Source organism: Carcharhinus amblyrhynchos, chromosome 14 (genome assembly GCF_965287045.1).
Source record: "Carcharhinus amblyrhynchos chromosome 14, sCarAmb.v2.hapA, whole genome shotgun sequence".
Lineage (NCBI taxonomy): Eukaryota > Metazoa > Chordata > Chondrichthyes > Carcharhiniformes > Carcharhinidae > Carcharhinus > Carcharhinus amblyrhynchos.
Window position 1 is genome coordinate 3,278,777 of NC_137337.1, and position 25,824 is coordinate 3,304,600.

Below are 25,824 nucleotides of genomic sequence, written 5' to 3' on the forward strand. Positions count from 1 at the left end.
CTGGGGATGCTTGGTCGGACAGTGGGTGCAGACTCGATGGGCCGAATGACCTCGCTGCACTGTAGCTTCTCAGGGCTGAGCCTGATGGCAGGTTCCTGGCTCATTCACTGCAGATGATTCATCTTGAGCTGCTTTCTTGGCAGTTTTTTGTCAGTGATGGTTTGCCGTTGCCTCCCACACTCAGAGGGCAGGGCGAGCAAGCAGGGCCTAGGTCTACCTCAGCCAGAACGGGAATTGAACCCATGCTGCAGGTGGGATTGTGAAGCACATGCTACCATCTCACTGAGGATCCTGCCTACACTGCTGTCTGAGGAGGTGAATTCCACAGACTCGCTGTAGACCGTCTGAGAGTTCTGAAACAAAACATGTCACCCCATCACCCCCTTTTGAAACAGTTTCCCCTAGTTCTAGTCTCTTCGATAAGAAGAAACATTCTTTCCTCATCCACATCAAGTTCCCTCAGGATCTTACATTGGTCAATAAGATGGCCATTGCCTGCCACTTTTCAACCAAAGCTTGGATAGCTTGGGTTGGAAAGCTGGATGCTAACCAACTCTGAGTAGATTGTATGGATTAGGAAGGTATCGCTGGGTTGAGGAGTCTGTTTGGCTGCCTGGCCTCAGCATCACTGAGACTGAGAAGGGATTGCTGTACCTCAGAGCTAGGAAGGCAGGTTTGGGTTTATGTGGCACGCTTCACAAGCTCACTTTGTTCCACAGTGCTAATGAAGTGTAGTGAATTGTAACGAGGGAAATGTAGAAGCCAGTTTGTCCACAAAAAGCAATATGATAATGACCAGATAATCTTCCTCACTGAAGTTAGTTGAGAGAGGACTATTGGCCAGGACACTTCCCTACTCGGTACCACACGGGAATGTCAGCCTCAGTTGTTCTGGGCAGGATTTGAATCCAGGATTTGCTGACTTGGAGGTGAGTGCAGTACTTACCGAGGCCGTCACCCAGCCGGCCTGTCAGCTGGAAATGACAGCTGAGCTGGAGTCAGCCCAGAACAGAATCCTGGAGTGTTCCAGCTGAAGCCGCGCTTCAGTTCCACTCCGAGGGCATTTCCTGTCAGTGAGCTGTGAGCCATTAAAGGCACGCTCCTCTTCCAGCTGCTGCTTGTAATCTGTGTGTCACATAAATTGAATCTGCCTGACAGGTATCCCTGTAAGGTAAGAGTTCTGAGACCTGTAAATATGACACTGCACGCTATACACGTGCCACCTGCCTGAGGGGCGGTATTTTACAAGCAGCGCGTGGGAAGGATTACAGTTTGAAGAGCTATCTGGAAGGCATGTCCTAACATTAACTGAAATTAATACAACTTGCACCTTCAGCATGGAAAACTGTCCCGCCAACAGAAACAATGCAATGACCAGTAAACTATTAATACTGGAGTTAGGGCAGGTGAGCAGAATACAGAATTCAGTTTTAAGAAGGTGTTGAAATGCAGAGAGAGAGAGATGAAGGCAGTAAGAGAGGGAATGACAGACCTCAGGATCAAAGTGCCTCCATCATGTTACCTGTCCCTGGCCTTGCTTCAGTCTGGTTGTTGCTGTAACTCACAGCTCTGCCTTTGGCACCTCCGCCGTCGTGATTGGTCACCACCCTAATATATCAACACACAAATTAGCAGCAGGATTAGGCCATTCGGCCCCTTGCTGCTGCTGCACCATTCAGTAAGATTATGGCTGATTTACTTGTGTCCTCAACTCCTCATTTCACCTCCTACTGATAACCTTTGACTGATTCTGTTCTTCATCTCTCTACCTCTGCATTAATACAATTCAGCGATCCTGCCCCCACTGCTCTTTGGGAAAGAGTTCCAAAGATTCACCACCCTCAGAGAAAAAAAATTTAGGGGCAGCGCGGTGGCACAGCGGTTAGCGTTGCTGCCTCACAGCACCAGGGACTTGGGTTCAATTCCTGGCTCGGGTTACTGTCTGTGTGGAGTTTGCACATTCTCCCCGTGTCTGTGCGGGTTTCCTCCGGGTGCTTCGGTTTCCTCGCACAGTCAAAAGATGTGTGGGTTAGGCTGATTGGCCATGATAATTTGCCCCTTAGTGACAGGTGATTAGCAGGGTAAATATGTCGGGTAGCAGGAATAGGACTTGGGTGGGATTGTGGGTGCAGACTCAATGGGCCAAATGGCCTCCTTCTGCGCTGTAGGGATTCTATGAATTTCTAAACATCTCAGTCTCAATGAGAGACTTCTCATTTTTAAACTGTGTCCCCAGTTTCTAGACTCCCACAAGGGAAGACATCCTCTAAGCATCCACTCTGTCAAGTCCCCTCAGGATCTTACATATTTCAGTAAGATCACCTCTCGTTCTTCTAAACTCCAGTGGATGCAGGCCCAGCCTTCCAACTTTTCCTCATAAGCTAAGGCCCTTCATCCCAGGGATCAGTTGAGTGACCCCTCCCTGAACTGTTTCCAATGTAAATAAATTCTTACTGAAGTAAAGAGACAAGAAACTGTACACAGTACTCCACACACGTGCCGATCTCGCCCATGGCTGGGATTTTCCGATCCTGCTGCGGTGAATGGAGTTTTGGCTGAGTGCCAAGTTCTCTGTTTTCCACTGGTGGGGCGGGGGTGAGAGTGGATGAGATCGGAGAATCCTATCCGTGGTCTCACCAATGCCCTGTACAATTGTAGCAAAACTTCTTGACCTTTATGCTTGATTTTTTTGTGCAATATATTGGTAATGAATAAGATGTGGGGTTTGAAAGTCAGCTGTGATTGTAAAATATATAGATATTAAACCACGATGGCCCAAGTGTTTGCTTCCTATGTAAGTGAATATTACGTTTACCTATTTTGTCCTTATATCCCAATTTTCTTCATTGTGGAATTTGAATTCAATAAACATTAAGAATCTACTGATGACCATGAAACCATTGTTGGAAAAACCCATCTGGTTCACTGATGTCCTTTAGAGAAGGAAATCTGCTGTCTTTCCCTGGTCTGGCCTACACGTGACTCCAGAGCCACAGCAACAGGATTAACTCTGAAATGCCCTTTGAAATTACCTAGAAAGTGACTCAGTTGGAGGACAGCTAGGGATGGAATTTAATTATGGCCCTAACCGAGGACATCCACATCCTGCTAATGAATTTTTAAAAGTACTTTAACTCCTTTCATGACCTTCAAGAGTCCACCTTTCTTCAAGTTCGACCTTTGGAAACTTAAATCTGAGCAGGAGGGACAGCTCCTAAATTGGATATCAAAAATCATCTTTGCTTCACACCCCCCCCCGCCCCCCCCCCCCCCCCCATTGACCCTACCCCTCAAATCATCTTTCCCAAGGTCATAGGCCTTGGAGCACACAGGGAGACCATTTGGCCCATTGAGCCTGTGTCAGCACTTTATACAGCTATCCAATAAATCCTGTTCTTTTGTACTTTTCCCTTCACCCTGCAAACATTGTTGCCATTTAAGTAATGAGTCCTCCTTTCCAGGCAGTATGTTCCAGGACCATTCCTAACATGCTGTAGCTCTTAAAGGCATTACTAATTAATGGCAGTGTTTTTTTCCGACGAATGTCACACAAGACAATGTACCTCACTTCCACATCTCATTTTGCTTCTCCCACTTTAGTTATCACAGTGAGGACATGTGTTTTTAAGATTTCCATAGATCACAGCTGTGAAAGCAATAGAATTCAGAGAGCCAGTGTAGATGTGATGGGTTGAATGGCCTCCTGGGTTGGAGCAATTCAGAACAATTGTGTGCTGATCACAAGATCTCTCTGCTCACAGTGTGATTTACTGCATTCAGCATTTGTTCCATCCACTGTGCTTGTATACAGTGTCCAACACCCTATAGAATGCAGTTCCCAGTGCCTTACACCCTAAAGAATACAGTGTTCCCAGTATTTTACACCTTATAGAATGCAGTATTCCCAGTGTGTTACACCCTATAGTATAGTGTTCCCAGTGCCTTACTTCCTATAGAATACAGTGTTCCCAGTATCTTACACTCTGTAGAATGCAGTGTTCCCAGTGCCTTATACCTGGTTAAATGCAGTGTGTTACGCCCTGTAGAATGCAGTGTTCCCAGTGTCCTACATGCTGTAGAATGCAGTGTTCCTGGTGTATTACACCCTGTAGAGTACAATGTTCCCAGTACCTTACTCCCTGTAGAATGCAGTGTTCCCAGTCTGTTACACCTGGTAGAATGGTGAGGAAATACACATGGCGGATTTTCACATGGTTCAGGATCTAACAGCCATATAAACCTTGTTTTTTATAACAATTCCTTTCTCTCTCATTTATAGAATGGGACCAGGAAGTACTGGGATTTCATGAAAACACACGACAGGTAACTCTCTCCTGAACTTTTGTCACTATCACTCATCGTTGTTCTTGCCCGCATTAATTGATGACTATTTGGATAATAATCTCTCTTCCTGTTTTTGCTCCATTTATCTGTATTATATTTAATCTGCCCTGCAGTGGCCTAGTGGTGTTGTTGCTGGACTGGTAATCTAGAAACTCTGGGTAATGTTCTGGGGGCCCAGGTCCAAATCCCACAATGACAGATGATGACATTTGAATTTAATAGAAATCTGGAATTAAAAGTCTAACAATGACCATGTTGTCGATTGTTGTAAAAACCCATCTGGTTCACGAATGTCCTTTAGGAAAGGAAATCTGCCGTCCTTACCTGTTCTGGGGCCTACATGTGACTCCAGAGCCACAGTAATGTAGTTGACTCTTAATTGCCTTCAGGGGTGGGTAATCCAGCCAGTGACACCCACATCCCATGAATGATTAAAAAAAAATTGCCCACTCACTTAGTTTGTCCAAATCACACTGAAAGATTTCTGCATCCTCCTCAGAGTTCTCCCTCCACCCAGCTTTGCATCATCTGCAGATTTGGAGATATTAATATTACATTTGGTTCCCTCATCTAAATGGTTAATATATATATTGTGAATAGCTGGGGTCTGAGCACTGATCACTGCAGTATCCCACTTGCTGCTGCCTGCCATTTGGGAAAAGACCCATTTATCCATACTTTTTGTTTCCTGTCTTCCAATCAGTTTTCTATTAATCTCAATATATTGCCCCTAATCTCATGCACTTAAATCTTGCACGCCACTCTGTTATGTGGGATTTTGTTAAAAGCCTTCTGAAGCTTCTTGAGATGAGCTTCTGACCTCATTCATGGCACATTAAGACTTCCAAATTTCTTACTTACACCAAGTCCCATTCACCCATCAGCCCTGCCTCAACTTTGGAATTCCTGTCTATTCTTAAAGACCCCCAGAGCCTCGCCCCACCCTATTTTGGTAATCTTCTCCAATCACCCAACCCTCTGAGATATCTGTATTTGCCTTGAACACTTTAATTGCCCCAGCTTTGGTGGCTGTGCCTTCAGCTTCCTGGGTCCTGAACTCTCGAATTCCTCCCCTCTGCTTGCTACCTCTCTCCTTCACTTTAAGATGCTCTTTAAAACCTACTCCTGTCCTAATACCCACCTTGTGACTCAATGTCAGATTTGCTTCATAATGGTCCTGTGAATTCCTTCAGGTTGTTTGACCAGGTTAATAGTTCTATATTGATACCAAGTTATAGTTGTTGTTGTAATGGTGCAGTGCCCCACATTGGTACCACCAACCTGGGCAGAGGGACATTGCCCAACACCTTGGGTAAAGGGACTCATGCCCACTGTGGTGGGTATCATGGGGAAGTGTTCTGTAGCTCTGGCCTCTCCATTGAAGCAGCTTTAATCAGAATATATTTGAGTGAACTGTTACACTGACTGCTCCATCTAAATTCCTGGCAGCCAGAACTGCAGAATCTAAATGTTGCAAACTATTTCTTTTGTTGAGACATGTCTCCCCTCGTGGGCACGGAGGGGGTAGGGATGGGTCCAACAGCCCTACCTATCAAGGGAGTAGGGTGAAGCTGGTTATAATTCTGTGGGCGCGCCAATGGGAATGTTGAAAATTCCACAGGTCGGTTTCAAGCCCCTATCGAGTTCAAGGAAAGACCAAACAAACCTTTGAGATATAGTCCGTGTTTAGTAAATTACTGATCTGGGAGAAGGTCGGACTGTGATTGATGACAGATCCCAGTGCTGCTGTACTTATCTCCAGGGACAGCGTTGTTCAGGTATTCAGGCTAAAATGTGGTTCTGAAGAGCAGGAAATATGCTGGGATTTGCTGGGGGAAGTGAAGGGTTAGCTACACAACTCAGCAGTGTTACAGAGTGAAGCATTGTGAACAAGGATAATCCAGAGTGAGACCATGGCACTTAGTGATGAGGATAGTTTTAGACTGCATGATGACGCAGGCAGGCTGGTGAAGGGGGCAGGAGCATGCAGATGCTGTTTAAAGCAGAGAAGTGTGAAGTTTCACACTTCAGGAGGACAATTATGGAAATACAGTGCACTATAAATGGCTCATCTAAAAAGTGCAGATGGAGAGAGTATCTTGCTTTCCATAAATCCAAGTTGTTAAAGGCGAAATGTATTTTAAAAAGCACTTTGATTAATTGGGTTTATCAATTAAAGAATGGGAAATAAAAGGAAAGAGATCATGCTGAAACTTGTTACAGCCCTGGTTAGGTTAGGTTTCGGCTGGAATATTGTGAACTATTCTGGCCTCCACAATTCAGGGAAGATGGAAAGGGAACAGGATGATGCCAGATAAAATAGGAAGATGGAAGCTTCCAGGATGATGAGAGATTTAGATAGAGAGAAAATATATTTCTTTTGGGGTATTGGTCAGTAACTAGGGGTAATAGATATAAGATCACTGGCAAAGCAACTGGGGGGGAAAATGAGGAGGAATATTTCTACTGGGAATGACTGGGATCTGGAATGACCGAGGGAGAGTGTGGGAGTAATCCTGCCTGCTGTGTTTAAGAGTCAGGACAGGCCGTACAGACTGAGTGCCTGTGTTGCAAGCTCCTTTCACTCTGTGACAACTCTCCAGTGCTTCAGTTGGCAAGACAGTCTAGAACTCTGCAGATCACTGAGAGATCTTAGTTCAGTCCCTCTCTAATCTTTTAAGATTATGAAAGGTTGATAGGGTAGCTATTTCCACTTAAGGGGGAAACCAGTATGAAGGGGTTACAAATATAAGATAATTAAACGCAGTAAGGAATTTGGATGAAAGCTCTTTGCCTGGAGAGTGGTGAGACAATGCACTGGCTGCCACAGGGTGTAGTTGAGGTGAATAGATAGAGACTTTTAAGATGCAGCTGGTTAAACACATCAGGGAGGAAGGAATAGAAGGAGAAGTGGTGGAGGCTGCCTCGCTAAATATTTTTAAGACGCGGGTTGATGGGTTTCTGATAAGAGAGGGGATTAAGGGTTATGGAGAGAGGGCGGGAATGTGGAACTGAGACACGACAGATCAGCCATGATCTTATTGAATGGCGGGGCAGGCTCAAAGGGCCAGATGGCCTACTCCTGCTCCTATTTCTTATGTTCTTATATGCTGGTTGGGTCAGAGGGATGGGAGAGACTTGTGTGTAGCATCAACATAAACATAGACCAGTCGGGCTGAATGGCCTGGGTCTGTGCTGTAAGTTCCACATAGGATCTCAGTTCCACCTGAGGTTTTTCTTTCAAGATTAAAGTTTTTAATGAGTGCGTAGGAGAGAGACACCTTGAGCTGCACGTACACAACTCTGAAGGTGGCAGGACAAGTTGATAACGTTTTTTAAAAATAAACCAGACAGGATATTTCTCTTTATAAATAGAGACATGAAGTGAAAAAGCAAGTTGGCCAGTTTAAATATTTATAAATCATTTGTCCCCTCCTGCCTTTCTTCCCTCTCTGTCTCTCCCTCTCTTTCTCCTCAGTTTTATTCCCCTTCCTATCTCTCCTTTCCATCTATGCTTTTCTCTCTCTCTCTCTCTGTCTTTCTCCTCTCTCTGTCTCATGCACCCGCACTCTCTCTCTTTCCTCTGTATCTATCTGCCGCTGCCATTCTCTTTATTTTAGTCTCCCTGCCTCGTGCACCTGGCCATTTTTGTGTGTGAGAGACTGAGTTTCGATTGACTTTGTTACGTTCAGCAGCAGCGACCAGGAACCCAGGCTGCTGGATTTTTAACACCCTCCCTAAACCTGATACGAAATTGCTGCCCTGTTAGTTTGCTTTTATGAAGTAAAACATTTATTTTTCAAACTCAGCGCCTGACCTGAAGCTGGTGAAGGAATTGTCAGGTCTAATTGCTTAACTCAATTTTAACTTCTAAAACAACTTAATACTTTTTACTGGAAGCAACATCCCAACCGCCTGGTGGGATTTAAAAAGAATAATTTCTGTTCTACTTGAACTGAACCCAAAATAACGATTATAGTGGAACATTAGTGCTCCAGTAAGATTGCAACATCAGTAACAATCAGAACATTTCTACACATCCTTAATTTGGGCTGAAATTCTCCAGCCATCTATGCCTAGTTACCACTGGAAGTGAGGATGGAGAATTTAGCGTCCTTTAAGGGGAGGCAGTGGTGTAGTGGTCTTGTTACTGGAATGGTAATTCAGAGTCTGGGGACCTGGGTTCCAATCCCACCATGACATGTGGTGAAATTTGAATTCAATAAAAATCTGGAATTAAAAGTCTAATGATCATGAAATTATCATTGATTGTTATAAAAACCCATCTGATTCACTGATGTCCTCTAAGGGAAGGAAATCTGCCGTCCTTACCTGGACTGGCCTACGTGTGACTCCAGACTCACAGCAATGTGGTTGACTCTTAAATGCCCTCAGGGATGGACAACAAAAACCCATGCAGACATGGGGAGAACATGCAGACTCCACTCAGCTAGTCACCCAAGGTTGAAATGGAACCCAAGTCCTTGGTGCAGTGAGACAGTGGTGCTAACCACTGTGCTATTGTACCAAAAGAGAAAATACTGGAAAATCTCAGTGTCTGTAAGGAGAGAAAAAAACTGATGCTTCGAGTCCAGCTGACCCTTTGTCAAAACTAAAAGGCATAGAAAGTGGGAAATATTTATACTGTCGGGGGAGGGAATGAAAGGTGAGAATAGCCACAGAAATCTTTTGTGTTATTGTGCCATTCTTTCTAATCCGATATAATTTAAGTGCAATAAACATTTTTGAATTCCATCACCTCCTCCTCACCCACACACACACACACACACACACACACACTGCACAGAAGTTAATAGATTCACCAGTACAGGCAAATATACAGCCATATCTATCCCCACCATCCTCTAAGCAAGACGAGGACCCTCACTCCGCCATGTCAAGCCTAGAGAGATGCCTCCTCAAAGTTTGCAGGTTGATGGCCCTTTCTTTTGACCAAGGTGCCCTCATTGTGCAACGTCCACAGGAAAAGAATTCCAGGATGGACAGAAAGAAATAATGAGAGAGAGAGAGTGAGGGATTGGTAAACAAAAGTAGGAAGGAAACATTCAGTCAGGGAGCCAAAATTGCAAATCCAAGATGGCCACCCGAATCTTAATAGGAAGCGGGGGAGGGGAGCAAGAAGAGACAGGAATGGTACATGGATTTGGGGAGAAATGGCCGGTCCCTTTATGATGGGAGGCTGCTTGCTGGTTTTGTCTCAGGACCTTCCAACATTCCTCATTTCCTTTGGGGCAGGTTGGGGGAGATGGGGACAAATGAACTGTTAGACAGCCCCCTCCCCAACAATCACCTCATCTAATGAACTATAACTAAGGAAACTGTAAGCTGAGCTAACAGCCACACAACAAAATGGCCTTCCAACCATTCTGATAGCAGCTCCATTTCTCTGTCAGAAGAAAGTAAATCTCCTCCCAGCCTCCCATTGAGTGTGTCGATTGGGCAACCTGGCTGGAAAACTGTGTACGAACTCCCTGAAAAACAGTGACAGAGAGGATTGTCTCCCCTTCATTCAGGACCAGTGAGATGAAGCTAGATATCCGGTCAGCTTTCATTCAGTACTCTCTGCTCAAACCTAGACTGAAGAGGCTGCGTTACATTTTGAAATTCTTTTGAAGACAAAACTAAAATAGTTTTGCCACCATGCACTTGTTTGCAGTTTGTTTCTCTTTGCTTGTGCATGAAGTCACTTGAATGGATAACATTTAGAAAATGTGATTCAGTTACATGGAGTTAGAACTGATTAATTGGAATGCCAATCTGTGAGCCCCAGCGCTATAAGAACATAAGAACATAAGAAATAGGAGCAGGAGTAGGCCATCTAGCCCTTCGAGCCTGCCCCGCCATTCAATAAGATCATGGCTGATCTGTCGCTGCTCAGTTCCACTTTCCCGCCCTCTCCCCATAACCCTTAATCCCCTCTCTTATCAAGAACCCATCAACCCGCGTCTTAAAAATATTTAGCGAGGCAGCCTCCACCACTTCAACGGGCAGAGAATTCCAGAGATTCACCACCCTTTGAGTGAAGAAGTTCCTCCTCAACTCCGTTCTAAACCGCCCCCCCTTTATCTTGAGGCTGTGCCCCCTAGTCCTACTGTCCTTTCTAAGCGGGAAGAGTCTCTCCACCTCTATCCTATCCATCCCATTCATCATCTTATACGTCTCAATGAGATCTCCCCTCATTCTTCTAAACTCTAATGAGTACAAGCCTAGTTTATTCAGCCTCTCCTCATAGCTCAACCCCCTCAACTCCGGCATCAGTCTAGTAAACCTCCTCTGCACTCCCTCCAAGGCTAAAATATCCTTGCGTAAGTACGGCGCCCAAAACTGCACACAGTACTCCAGCTGCGGCCTCACCAATGCCCTGATTGATTCTTTGATTTGAGTTATTATTGTCAAATGTATTAACATACAGTGTAAAGTATTGTTTCTTGCGCGCTATACAGACAAAGCATACCGTTCATTGAGAAGGAAAGGAGAGAGTGCAGAATGTAATGTTACAGTCTTAGCTAGGGTGTAGAGAAAGATCAACTTAGTGCGAGGTAAATCCATTCAGAAATCTGATAGCAGCAGGGAAGAAGCTGTTCTTGAGTCATTGGTACGTGACCTCAGACTTTTGCATTTTTTTCTTGAAGGAAGAAGGTGGAAGAGAGAATGTCCAGAGTGCCTGAGATCCTTAATTATGCTGGCTGCTTTTCCAAGGCAGCGGGAAGTGTAGACAGAATCAAGTTTGCATGATGGATTGGGCTACATTCACAACCTTTTGTAGTTCTTTGCGGTCTTGGGCAGAGCAGGAGCCCATACCAAGCTGTGATACAACCAGAAAGAATGTTTTCTATAATGCATCTGTAAAAGTTGTTGAGAGTTGTAGCTGACATGCCAAATTTCCTTAGTCTTCTGAGAAAGTAGAGACGTTGGTGGACTTTCTTAACTATAGTGTCGGCATGGGGGACCAGGACAGATTGTTGGTGATCTGGACACCTAAAAACTTATAGTTTTCTCAATTAGGACATTGTGAACCCTGCTTCTTTCTAACTTGATCCTATTTTTTAAATGGAGGAATGTGTGTATTATAACGGATGAGTGTGAAGCTCAGTTTGAATGCTGAGAACGGGGTAGGTGGACTATCCATGGCTACCTGGGCAATCTGTTTCACTCTTTCATTCCTCCATTGGTTCCGAGTTATTCATTTTATTCAGCCTGTGCTGTAATGCTACTGCTGCACTCCACCACCGTCACTCCATCCCCCTCTTCCCCGATACCCCATTTCCTCCCCTCTCTTGTGTTGGCAACAGCTTGTGCTGAGGGACCGTGAACAGAACATTTCAAACCATCCAGGAGAGAATCAGGAGTAAATACATGAGTGAGGTTTGTGTGAGGGTGTGTGTAGGTAATCAGCCCAGCTTGTGCACTCACCTCCTTTCTTTCTCTGTCTCTATGTTTTTTCCTCTCTCTCTTTGTTAGTTTTTATTCATTCTTGGGACATGGGCGTCGCTGGCTGTTAGACAGCCCCCTCCCCACAATGTGCCAACCGTATTGGTCGCCTCATCTACTGAACTATAACTAAGCAAACTCTAAGCCGAGCTAACAGTCACACAACAAAAATGGCAGCATTTATTGCCCATCCCTAGTTGCCTTTGAACAAAGAGACTTGCTCGGCCATTTCAGAGGGCAGTTAAGAGTCAATCACATTGCTGTGACTCTGGAGTCACATGTAGGCCAGACTGGGTAAGGAAGGCAGATTTCCTTCCCTAAAGGACATTAGTGAACCAGATGGGTTTTTCCGACAATTGACAATGGTTTCATGGTCATCAGCAGATTCTTAATTCCAGATTTTTTTTATTGAATTTAAATTCCACCATCTGCGTGGTGGGATTCGAACCTGGGTCCCCAGAACATTAGCTGAGTTTCTGGATTAATAGTCTAGCAATAATACCACTGGGCCATCGCTTCCCCTGGTGAAGGGCTGAGTGGGTTCATTTGGAGATTTTTCCAATTGGATCAAAAGTTCCTGGTCTAAACGAGGAGCAATACAGAGAAGGAGAAGGGTTCTGCTGTCTGATTTACAGACAGTTCCTCAGCTAAACTGAACAAGGTCAGAAGAGATTTGGTACAATGGCAGCAGAGACGATGGTCTTCAGGTGTATGGAGAAACTGGGATTGCTCTTAAAGCAGAGGAGGTTAAGGGAAGATTTAACAGGAGTTAATAATTAATGACATTTATAGAGTAGATGAGGAGAAACTGTTTCCACTGACAGCAGCGTAATTAACTAGGGAGCATAGATTTTGCATAATTGGCAAAGGAAGTGGAGGTGGAATGATATTTCTATTTACATAGTGACTGTTAGGATCTGGAATGTGCTGCCTCAATTAGTGATGGTAGCAGCTTCAAGAGGAACTTTCAGACAGCAATTGAATAAATACTTGAATACAATAATTTTCAGAGTTATGAGGAAAGTGCAGGGAGTAGTGGTATTGTCACTGGATTAGTAATCCAGAGACCCAGGGTAATGTTATGAGGACCTGGGTTTGAATCCCACCACGGCAGATGGTGAAATTTGAATTAATAATCTAATGATGATCATGAAATCATTGTTAATTGTTGTAAAAGCCCAGATGTTTCACTGATGTCCTTCAGGGAAGGAAATCTGCTGGCCTTACCCAGTCTGGCCTACATGTGACTCCAGACCCACACAATGTGGTTGACTCTTAAATGACCGAGCAAGCAACTCAGCTGAAGGGCAACGGGGAAGGGCAAGAAATGCTGGCATGGCCAATGACATCACATCCATAAACTAATCTACAAAACTCAATCAAAACCCTTCATGATCTTGAATATTCCTGTTAAATATCCTGTTAAATGTCAGCTCTTTGCTTTCCTTACAGATGCTGCCAGACCTGCTGAGATTATCCAGCATTTTCTCTTTTGGTTTCAGATTCCAGCATCTGCTGTAATTTTCTTTTATCCTGTTAATCTTCTCTTCTGTGGGGAACGATGGCAGCTTCTAGTCTCTCCATGTAAGTGAAGTCCCTCATCCCTCAGGCCATTCTCTGAAATTCCTTTTGCACCCTCCTCAAGGCCTTCTAACCCTTTCCAGAGGTGGCAGCTCAGAATTAGACATGACACTCCAGCTGGGGCCTGACCAGGGGTTTACCAAAACTTTCTTTGCCCTCTCGCCTTCTGTTTATAAATCCAGAGATCCCATAATTTTTAACAGCTTCTGGAACTTGGCCTGTCTCCTTCAGAGATTCGTAAGGTCTCTGCTTCCCTGCAGTCTCTTTAAGATGATTTCATTTAGGTTACGGCAGAGATCAGGATCCCACCAGAGGAAATTAAACTGCATATACTGTAATGTGCAGTTTAAGATGTACCTTATAACGCATAGTACAGTATCTATGAGATGCTGAATAATGTGGCAGAGGATTCCTCTCACAGTGCTTGCAAAAGTTAAATCGTTTTCACTCATGAACCAGTTTGGGTTGTGTGTTTGGAGATGGTTTTGGTAGGTATGGGAGGGTACACTAACTGCAGCTAAATATAGACTCTGCTCCCACTGTCCAAATAAAGACACACACGGCTATGCAGCAAACTGCACCTTTTTTAGTATCAGCCCATCAGCAGTTTGGCAAACTACTGATTCTTACTTTGGGGCCGGTGATGCAGATTGCAAACAGGCAGCCTGATAGCCTCAGTGGGATTCTTTAAAATAATTCATCACATTTCTCCCAATTAAAACAGCAAAATAAACCCTGTCATTTCTACATCCATCTCCCTCCACCCTCTCTCTCTAGTTTCATCCCCTCCCCCTCCACTTCCACCATCCCTTCACCCCCCTCCATCCCATCCACCCTTCCTCCATCCCTTTAACCCTCCACCCTCTTCTGTCCCCTCACTCCTCCCTCCAAGCGTTCACCCCTCCTCAATCCTCTCCGCCCTCCTCCATCCTCTCCGCCTTCCTCCATCCCCTCCACCCTCCTCCATCCCCTCAACTCTCCTTCATTCCTTCACTCCTCCACCCATCTCCTCTACCCTCTTCCATCCCCTCACTCCTCCACCTCTCCTCTATCCCCTCTACCCTTCTCCATCCCCTCCACCCTCTTCCACCCCCTCCACCCTCCTCCATCCCCTCACTCCTCCATCCCTTCCTCTATTCCCTCTACCCTCCTCCATCCCCTTCACCCTCTTCTTTCCCCTCAACACTCCCTCCATCTCTTCAATCCTCCTCCACATCCTCACCCCTCCACCACATCCTCACCCCTCCACCCATCTTTCTCCACTTTTTTCCTTTTCCATCACTTCTCCCCTTCCTTTCACCCCCTCCAACACCTCTACCCCACCACTCCCTCCCTCCAACCACCCTCTCTTCCACCCCCTCCACTCCCTCTCCCCTCCAATCCTTCTGCCCTTCTTCTGCTCCTTCTCCCTCCAAGTACCCTCCCTCGCTACACGTGCTCCCCCTTCAACCCTCCATCATTCCCACCTCGGAGTCAGCAAACTGTGGATTCAAGATCCCCCGCAGGACTGGAGCAGCCAAGGGCAGGGCTGACTCTCTCAGTGCTGTACTGAGGGGGGGTTACACTGGCAGAGAGTTGGCAGGGCTGACTCAGTGCTGTACTGAGGGGGGGTTACACTGGCAGAGAGTTGGCAGGCTGACTCAGTGCTGTACTGAGGAGGGGGTTACACTGGCAGAGAGTTGGCAGGCTGACTCAGTGCTGTACTGAGGGGGGGGGTTACACTGGCAGAGAGTTGGCAGGGCTGACTCTCTCAGTGCTGTACTGAGGGGGGGTTACACTGGCAGAGAGTTGGCAGGGCTGACTCAGTGCTGTACTGAGGCGGGGGTTACACTGGCAGAGAGTTGGCAGGCTGACTCAGTGCCGTACTGAGGGGGGGGTTACACTGGCAGAGAGTTGGCAGGGCTGACTCAGTGCCGTACTGAGGGGGGGGTTACACTGGCAGAGATGTCATTGTCACTGGTGCTGCCAAGTAGTGAAGAGCTGCCAGCTCCTGATTGGCTGACAGCGTTTAGTGGACAGGTCCCCCCCCCCCCCCCCCCCCCCCCCCCCCACCTCGCTCCCCACAGGGGGTCCTTGGTTCCAATGGCAGGGTTTACCATTGACTGCATTCAGAAAAATAATGATGCCAAAGCCAAAAGAAGAAGCATTTGAGCAAAGGCTTGGTCAGAAAGATAGATATGAAGGAAGGTTAATGGAGGAGAGAGAGGGAATGAGAGGTGGAGAAGTTTAGGGAGGGAATTCCAGAGCTTTGGGCTCAGGCAGCTAGTGGCAGTGGGGTGGAGGGAGTGGAGGATGGAGACTGATCAAGAATTGGAGGAGTGCAGAGACTCCCGGGTTGAAGAGCTGGAGAAGGTTGCAGAGGCAATGAAGGAAAAGGCCACGGAAAATGAAGATGAGAATTTTGTGATTTCTTTTATTCATTCGTGGGCGTTGCTGGCTGGGCAGTATTTATTGCCCATCTCTAGTTGCCCTTGGAGGGCAGTTGAGAGTCAACCACATTGCTTTTATCTGGAGTCACATATAGGCCAGACCCCCAGGTAAGGGCAGCAGATTTCCTTCCCTAAAGGATATTAGCGAATCAGATGGATTTTTTCGACGATCGAGAAGGGCTTCGTGGTCATCAGTAGAGTCTTAATTCCAAATTTTTTTATTGTATTCAAATTTCACCATCTGCCGTGGCTGGATTCGAACCCGGGTCCCCGGAACATTAGCTGAGTTTCTCGATTCGTAGCTTTGCGATAATATCACTAGGCCATTGCCTCCCCTTTCCTGTTACAAATGATACCAAGCTGAGAAACAAATAATAATCATAGAATCAAGGAAACCTACTTCGCAGAAGGAGGCTGATTACAAATATTGATGGAATGAGCTTCCAGCAGCGGTTCCAGGTCCTGACAACTCTGAATAAAAATATTTCCCCTTGATAATTTTCCAATAATTTTGAATCTCTGTCTTGATGTTATTGACCCACTTGCCGGAGGAAATGATTTTATCCACTTGATTTATCAAAACTGTGCATTATTTCCAAAACCCTTACTAGATTACCTCTTAACCTCAAATAGAAGCAAATATTCCGCAGATGCTGGTAATCTGGAATGAAACAGAACCTTCTGGATAAGCTCAGCAGGTCTGGCAGCATCTTTGAAGAGAGAAACGGAGTTAACGTTTCCAGTCTGTAGGGCTGTCCTTTCAGGAGAAGAGTGTCTGGTGGGAGGGTATTGGATGGAGGAAGAGTTGTATTGGACACAATATTAACACTGTTTCTCCAAAGAGCCTGCCAGACCTGCTGGGGTTTTTTTTTTAGCATTTTCTGTTTTTATTTCAACTTCTCACCTCCTCTGTTTGGAGGAGAACAGCACTAACTTTTCCAATCTCCCTTCAGAACTGAAATCCACCAATCTGGTAACATCCTGACAAATCTCCTGTGTTCCCTTCCTATGGCCTTCCATAGGAAGTGTGGAGCCCAGAACTGTCCACAATATTCCAGATGTGACCTATTCAATGATTAACTTGCCCTGGCACCTTTCACAATTTGCGGATGTGGTCGCCGAGATCTCACTACTCATCAATATGTTACAAAATTGTGCCCTTTACTGGAGGAACAATGTAATTAAAATTATTTTTTCTCCTTTTCTATCTCAGTGTGTCAGTCCTGATCTACAATTCTACACAGGAATCCTTTGTCCTGGTGAAGCAGTTCCGTCCAGGTAACCTCTGCTGATTGTGTTTATTGCTGTCTGGCATTGGGGGGGGGGAACATAGCCTATGTGACTGTGGAGCTGCCCCATGATCTGAGGCAGGGCCAACAAATCCAGGTACATGAGTATAAGCTCAAAGTAAATGCGAGTAGGATGTGTCCCAGTGGCGCTGTAAAGGAAGCCACCAGCTGTGTGTCAGGTAAGCCAGGACCTTTGCTGGGGTTATTGATCTGTGATCTTTGTTTGCAGACAGGGTCAGGTTTGGCTATGATAGCTGAGCATGCCACCAGCATGGGCACTACCCACTACTTGGGAGAATTACCTGCACTGATAGATTGGTCCCTCGGTGGGTGTCAGGGGAACTAGAAACCAGACTGAAGGACCCTGGGGATGGCAGCTTTGCTGAGTTGATAACCCACGTGTCTCCGAAGGTTATGGGTTCAAGCCCAACTCCAGGACTCTATGTAACCTAGTCTAACTCTCTGGTGCATCTTCCTGTGGTGCTGGTTCAAATAGATGTAAGAGATCTTGTGGTGGATCGAGAAGAGTAGGGTGATCTGCTGGTGTTTTGAACAACAGATTGACTGATGATTGATCTCAAATATCTGTGGGATTGTAACATACGAATTAGCTGTTATATTTGGCTACAACATGACAGTGATTCATTAGCTGTGCTCTGATATAAATGTATGATCTTTGTGGGTAAATGTGTCAGCTTTGTCTCTGTGAAATTATGCTTACCTCTGAACACGATCAAGGCTGGCAGTCCACCACAGTGGGGAAGGCTCGCTGCATTGTCAAAGATGTCAGCAGGAATCTTCCAGCCGTTGACTACAGCAGGATCTTCCAGTCCCACTGATAGTGAGGGGTGCATTCAACAGGAATTCCCATTGACAACAGCAGGACTGGAGGATTCCCCAGCGGGTAATGGTGGGCCACCTCTCCTGCTGCAAAACACATAGCAGGTTGTGTGGTAAACCCCACCCATCATCTTTCAGGTGAGATGTTAAATGGGGGGGGCAGACTGCTCCGGCAGGTACATGTAAAAGATTCCACAGCCACTATTGTGAAGCAGAGCAGGGGAATGATTCCCCGGTAAATACTTCCCCTTCAGTTAACATTGTGGAAACAGATTAATCTGGTCATTATCTCCTTACTGTTGATTGGGCTCAAATTAGCTGCTGTGTTTTCCACAATACAACAATGCTGACTGTCTGTAAAGTGCTTTGAGATGTTCTGAGGAACGAATGTCTGTCTATAAATTATTGGGAATACTAAATCACATCAGATCAGATAATCTCAGATGGCCAAGTTATCGCAGTCAGTAAATGGAAAAGTAAAAAGATATGCTGATCGGGTGAGATGAAGAGGGGTGGGTGGAGGTTTGTGTGGAAAATACAAGCACTGGCCTGGACTGTTTGGCCTGTTTCTGTGCTGTAACTTCAGTGAAAAAACCAGCTTTGAATCAACAGATTTTACTGTGCTCAGAACCAGGGTGAGTGTGGCTCTCTCTGCAGAAAAACACGGCAGGTTAGAGATGCTCAAAATCATGAGGGATTTTAGTAGAATAAATGGAGAGAAACTGTGTCTAAGTGGGCTGGCGGCTAGGGGACAGTGGCTGAAGGTGACTGGCAAAAGAACCAGAGACGATGTGTGTAGTCATAGAATCTCTGCACGGCACAAGGAGGCCATTCAGCCCATTGAGCCTGCACTGACCACAATCCCACCTCTATCCCTGTTTCCCCACATATTTACCGTCCTAATCCCCCTGACACGAAGGGGGACAATTTAGCACGGCCAATCAACCTGACCCGCACATCTTTGGAGTGTGGAAGAAAACCGGAGCACCCGGAGGAAACTCACACAGACACGGCAAGGTGCAGACTCCACACAGACAGTGACCCAAGGCCGGAATTGAACGCGGTTCCTGGAACTGTGAGGCAGCAGTGCTAACCGCTGTGCCACTGCGTACACATTGTTGTACTCACTGAGTTAGGATGATTTGGAAGGCGCTGCCTGAAAGCAGATTCACTAAGACTTCCAAAGGGAATTGAATAATTGGGAAAAAGAAACTCATTGAGTTATAGGGAAACAGCAATGGGAGTTGGATTGCTCTTACAAAAAGGCTGGCTCTGATACAGACCTAACCAGCTCCCATTAACCACATCATCACATGATCCTACGTACCTAAACCCAGCTTCCATTCCTTTCATCAAAAAACGATGGGCAAAATGACCTGTGATGTATGATACCAACCCTGAGGCAATGTATGTCTTTAAAATAATGAAATGTTTTGATGAGGTTACAGTTAACAAGGTGAACCTGGACAATGAAGACCAGAACTCACTCATATAAAAGGCTTCTCCCCACAGGACAGTGGACCTTGTTCAACACTCATCACTGCCTGGTTTTGTGGATTGCTCTCACACAGGATCAGTAGATAATGGAGATGTGACAGAGACTATGATGGGACTGGGTAGAACAGTCTTGACAGAATAAATGGTTTATTCCCTCTTGATTACTTTATGAAAGAATAGCTTTTGCTGTTTAAGAACATGCCAGGACGGGTCTGATACTGGCTGCTCCGGCGGGGGGTGGGGGGGGCGACAGGAACGCAGCGTGCACTGTTTCATATCTGTGCGTTCGTCAGTACTATGTAACTCTTGCTTCTGTTGCCTTGTGTCTCATTCTTTATCCCGCTATCTGAAAAGCTTTTCTTGGCAAAGCATTTCATTGAAATGCATTCAAGTGCCTGATTTCATTTCCAACCAAGCCCTTTTTTATTTTGGGTTAGCCTTTCCCTCACTATTATGTGTAAACTAGTTTAGTTAAACATACACTGGCTAAATTGCCTTTGATCACTGAAGCATTGCTCTAGCCTGCGCTGGCCTGTGGCTAATCTCTGGATTGATCTAATAGCATGTGGAGGCTGGAGTCAGGCTCTTATTTTCTATTTCCAACCATTTAGAACTTATTGATGTTCCACTGACAGCCCGCGCGCGGGAGCCTGCAGGAATATTCCCGGGTTTCTGAATCTCCCCTCCATTGAAAAGTGTGTGGATTGGATAGGCAGGAGTTTGGAACAGAGGAGGCTGAGAGGAGATCTAACTGAAGTGAATAAAGTTATGAGGGGTTCACAGAGTGGATAGGAAGGTGTTAGTGAAGGGGTTCATAAGCAGGAGGCATAGATTAATGGTAAGATGTCCGAGGTCTAGAGGGGATTTAAGGGGAAAACCAGCCACCCAAAGGGTGTCTAAAACTCAGTGTCTGAGAGAGAGGCAGAAACCTTATGATTTTTAAAAGTCCTTAGATATAATTTAAAATGCCATAGTCTACAAGCTACAGACCAAGAGCTGGAATGTGGGATTACACTTAGAGGGTCCTTGTCGACTGGTGCAGACACATTGTCCGGGAGACCATAAGATGCAGGAGCAGAATTAGGCCATTTGGTCCATCGAGTCGGGGTCTCCATTGCTGTAAATTTCTCTGATTCCGTAATTCTCTTGCTTAATGGGGAAAAGGCACCAGCTGGTATAGTTCTGTGCCTGAGACCAATTTGATATCGGGTTAAAATATCAATTTTGATATGTTGACTACTTTGTAAATGCCTCTGCAGCCTGGCCCCAATTTACCCTGTACATCCCAAACATTTCAACCCTTGGAAAAATAGATTTCAATTCTACTGTGCCTTTTACAATTTCAGAAAGTTCCAAAGCTCTTTACACTGTTAGGGAGCTGGACCAGAATCCCAATTACTTTAGGAAGTCACACTAAACACCCACAATTTTTCTATTTTAACAGAAATATGAGGAAAGGATGCTTTACTCCAGGAATAACCCCACTGACAAATCAGGGATCTTTTATAAAAAAAACAAGCTTTATTCAATAACACAGTTTAAATATAACTCCAACAGATGATGCAGCCTAACTATTACCTGTTAAACAATATTTAAAAATGAAAGGAAACAATCTTAATTTCTAACTTATCTCTGTTTCAGTTCTGAATAAGCAACATTTCTCTTAGTCTCAAACTGTAAATACAGTTACACCCATAAGTATACTTGCTTTAATGAATGTGAACAGTCTTGAAGCTTTCAGAGAGAGAGAATGAGTTTCAGCAGCTTGCAGAAATCTCTGTCCTCAAGCAGTTTTTAGCCAGAACTGAAAAGTTGTTTTGTCTCTGATACAAACCTAACCAGCTCCCACATGATCCGACATACCTCAACCCAGCTTCCATTCCTTTCATCAAAAAACCCCAGGGGACTTTTCTTTTTATAAACAAACGCCCATTAGGTCTTTCCTAATAAACACTACATAGCTAAAATGAGTAATTATCCTGCTTTTTCAGCATCTGAGCGAAATGTTTTGCAATTACTGTAGCAAAAAGCTGAATTTTAAACATCCCCTTAAAACAGTAATATATATTTTAATAGCACTCTATCACAACAGGCAATGAAGTACTTTGAAAATGTTGTCTTAAAGTTTGATAACACAGCAATCAATTTGTACATTGCGTAAGAGTGAGGCAATGACCAGAGAGGCTGCTTGTAGTTACACTGGTCAGCATGAATTTTAGACTTTTGAGAGTTCCCCACTCTGTTTTGAATAATGCCATGGAATCTCTTGCACTCGCACTGAGAGCAGGTCAGCTCTTCTTCAACGTGGCACCCAAAAGATGGCATCTCCAACAGTGCAGCACTCACTCTGTATGGCACTGGGAGTGTCAGGCAACATTTTGTGCTCTGGAGTAGAATTTGAACCTGCAACCTTCGGACTCAGAGGCGAGAGAGGCAAGGCCAACGTGATCTCCTGTTCTTCCATCTGCTCTGTCATCTAGGAACACGGAAACAGCCAGTCAGGCACTGAGAGGAAGCAGGCTATGGGTTGACCAGAGCAACCTAGATAGGCTCTCCTGGTCTCAGTCTTGCTGCTCGGGTGAGATGGCTGATCTCCAAGTCAGAGGGAAGAAAATCAGATAGAATCACATTCTGGGTCTTTTAATAAGAGCCTAGAGTCATAAAATGGTTGTAACACAAAGGCCGCCATTTGGCCCATTGAGTTGCTGCTGGCAATTCAGCCAATCCCATACCCCTCCTGTTTCTTGGAAGCTCTGCAAATATTCTCTTTTTTGACAGTTCCAATTGAATCTGCCTGTTGAAAAGTGGTGCAAGTCCCACTCACTGTGCTCTCGGTTACGCTGAGAAAATGGTTGATTGGGATAGAAAACAGAGTGTTAAAGGGGAATGGGATGTGAACTACATTCTGTGTCTCATGTTCTGGAGAATCCAGGTCAGTGCTATTGTGAATCTGTGAGCTGCCCTCTGCAGCATAAGTGTAGATAATAGGAAGGGCGCTCTATAAAGTCCAGTGAGTATATAAGAATGGTACCTGGGATAGGAGATTTCAGTTATATGAATTGAAGCTGGCATTGTCCTTACAGTGAGCTTAAAGGGAGTGTTATGAGAAATGCTCAAAATTACGAGAGGCTTTGACAGATTAATTAGGGAGAAATTTCACTGGCAGGAATGTAAGTAACGAGAGAATCCAGATTTAAGATGTTCAGTGAAAGCAGCAGGGGAGACCAGGTGAATCTTTTCACACAGTGAATTGTTGCTTGCGAGGACAGTGGAAGCAGGTTCAATAATTACTTCCCACACCCGGAGGAAACCCACGCAGACATGGGGAGAATGTGCAAACTCTGCACAGACAGTGACCCAAGGCTGAAATGGAACCTGGATCCCTGGTGCTGTGAGGCAGCAGTGGTCAGCGTTGTTTGCATGCTTTCCCTGTGCTTGCGTGGGTTTCCTCCGGGTGCTCCACTTTCCTCCCACAGACTGAAAGATGTGCTGGTTAGATGCATTGGCCATGCTAAATTCTCCTCAGTGTACCCAAACAGGCGCTGGTGTGTGGTGACTAGGGGATTTTCACAGTAACTTCATCACAGTGTTAATATAAGCCTAGTTGTCACATGAATAAATAAACTTTAAACTTAAACACATGGAAATCGAATCAGAACTGGAAAAGAGAACATTTGTGAAGCTATGATGGGTGAAAGTGATTGGATAGCTCTTACCGACGGACAGATTGGCCTCCTTCAGTACCCACTGATTCTGTGATAAAATATTGCTGAGTGTCTGAGTGCTTTATTTGCAGCTGTCTACATGTGTGAGTGTGCAAGGCAAGGGATTTTACCAGCCCCCGTGGCAACTGGAGATGACCCTCCTGAGGCACGGGTACCAACTGAGCTCTTGCCTGCTTCCTCTGGTGTGACCTACGAGCTTTGTGCGGGAATTGTTGACAAGCCGGAGCTTTCACTGCAGGAAATAGCCAAGGAAGAAGTTCTGGAGGAATGTGGCTACAATGTGCCGGTGGAAAACTTACGCAAGATTACCTCATACAGGTGAGTGCAATCGAAATGTAATCATAGAATCTGCGGCATGGAGATAGGCCCTCCAGCCCAAACTGGTCCACACCAACCATCTAAGCCCAGTTACCTGCATTTGGTGCGTATCACTTTAAACCTTTCCTATCCATCTATCCGTCCAAATGCCTTCTAAATGTTGTCAATGTCCCTGCCTCAACCACTTCCTCCAGCAGCTCATTCCACACACGTACCACCCTCCGTGTGAAAAAGTTGCTTCTCAGGTTCCCATTAATTCTTTTCCCTCTTAACTTAAACCTCTGCCCTCTTTGTTTCAATTCCCCAATTCTGAGAAAAAGACTGAGTGCATTCACCCCAACCATGTCTCTGATGATCTTATACACCTCTGTAAGATCACTCCTCGGTCCCTATGCTCTAAAAAAATAGTTCTAGCTTGTCCAGTCTCTCCCTGTAATTCAGTCCCTTGAGTCTGGCAACATCCTTGTAAATCTCTCCAGTTTAATAACATCTTTTCTATAGTAAGGAGACCAAAATGAACACAATAATCCAGGTGGGGCCTTACCAACATCCTTAACAACTGCAACATAACTTCCCAACTTCTCTACTCAAGGCCCTGACTGATGAAGGCCAGCATGCAAAAGCCTTCTTCACTGCCCTATCAAACTGTGACTCCACTTTTAAAGAACCATGCACCTGAACTCCAAGGTCCCTCTGTTCCACGGTACTCCCTAAGGTCCTACCATTCACAATGAAAGTCCTACCTTGATTTGACTTTCCAAAATGCAACATCTCATTTATCTGTATTGAACTCCATTTGCTATTTCTTGTCCCACTTCCCCGGCTGATCAAGATCCTGCTGCAATTTTTGATAACCTTCCTCACTGTTTACAATACCAACTATTTTAGTGTCATCTGCAAACTCACTGATCATGCTCAGTACATTCGCATCCAAATCGTTGATCTAGATAACAAACAGCAATGGACCCAGCACCAACCCCTGAGGCACACCACTAGCCACAGGCCTCTAGTCCGACAAGCATCCTTCCACCATTACCCATCCTACCATCAGACCATCCTACCTGGAGCTGCTATCAGACATTGTCCTCACTGTCTAGCAGGGATTATTGGATAGTGGTGAGGAGCTAAAACTGAGCTGAATATTTCCACTTTCTCGTTCAGAAGGACGAATCAAGTTATACCTCTGTCCAAACTCCGCCAGTTTAGGGGAGGTGATGGCCTAGTGATATTATTGCTAGGCTATTAATCCAGAAACTCAGCTAATGTTCTGGGGACCCAAGTTTGATAGATGGTGGAATTTTAGTTATTAAAAAATATCTGGAATTAAGAATCTACTGATGACCATGAAACCATTGTTGATTCTCGGAAAAACCCATCTGGTTCACTGATGTCCTTTAGGAAAGAACATCTGCCATCTTTACCCGGTTTGGTCTATGTGTGACTTCAGAGCCACAGCAATGTGGTTGACTCTCAACTACCCTCCAAGGGCAACTAGGGGTGGATAATAAATGCTGGCCAGCCAGTGACGCCCATGTCCCATGAATGAATAAAAAATCTGCTACGTAAGCTTACGCTAGCAACCTCAACACACAACATAAATTAAATATGTATGAAGTTAACCTCGCAAAGGGAGGCCATTGCTAAATGAGAAAAACAGCAAAGGGAAACCAAGAGAACAAATTTATGGGACAAGCATATAATATATTTGGTTAACCATGATTGCCCACTGGCTACAGTGAGTACCGGACAGATACAGAGAGTGTCCACTGGATACAGTGAGTACCGGACAGATACAGAGAGTGTCCATTGGCTACAGTGAGTTTCGATGGATGCAGAGTTTTTCCACCGTTTAAGTGAATAACAGAAGGATACAGAGAGTGTCCACTTACTACAGTGAGTAACGGATGGATATGGAGAATGTCCACTGGCTACAGCGAGTACCAGATAGATACAGAGAGTGTCCACTGGGGCTCCAGTGAGTATCGGACGGATACAGGGTGCGCCTACTGGCTACAGTGAGTACCGGACAGATACAGAGAATGTCCACTGGCTACAGTGAGTACCGGCCAGATACAGAGAGTGTCCACTGGCTACAGTGAGTACCGGACAGATACAGAGAGTGTCCACTGGGGCTCCAGTGAGTATCGGATGGATACAGAGAGTGTCCACTGGGGCTCCAGTGAGTATCAGACGGATACAGGGCGCGCCTACTGGCTACAGTGAGTACCGGACAGATACAGAGAATGTCCACTGGTTACAGTGAGTACCGGACAGATACAGAGAGTGTCCACTGGCTGCAGTGAGTACTGGACAGATACAGAGAGTGTCCACTGGCTACAGTGAATACTG

General features: G+C 45.3%; 1 protein-coding gene across 1 annotated transcript in view; it reads left to right on the top strand.

Annotated features, from left to right (window-relative positions):
* nudt14 (nudix (nucleoside diphosphate linked moiety X)-type motif 14) overlaps window positions 1–25,824 on the top strand; it is a 66,747-nt gene that overhangs the window by 31,545 nt on the left and 9,378 nt on the right. Inside the window, exons 2-4 of the mRNA XM_080202176.1 lie at window positions 4,280–4,323; window positions 17,020–17,084; window positions 23,229–23,475. Coding sequence (XP_080058302.1) covers window positions 4,280–4,323; window positions 17,020–17,084; window positions 23,229–23,475 — 356 coding nt within the window. The remainder of the gene's footprint in view (window positions 1–4,279; window positions 4,324–17,019; window positions 17,085–23,228; window positions 23,476–25,824) is intronic.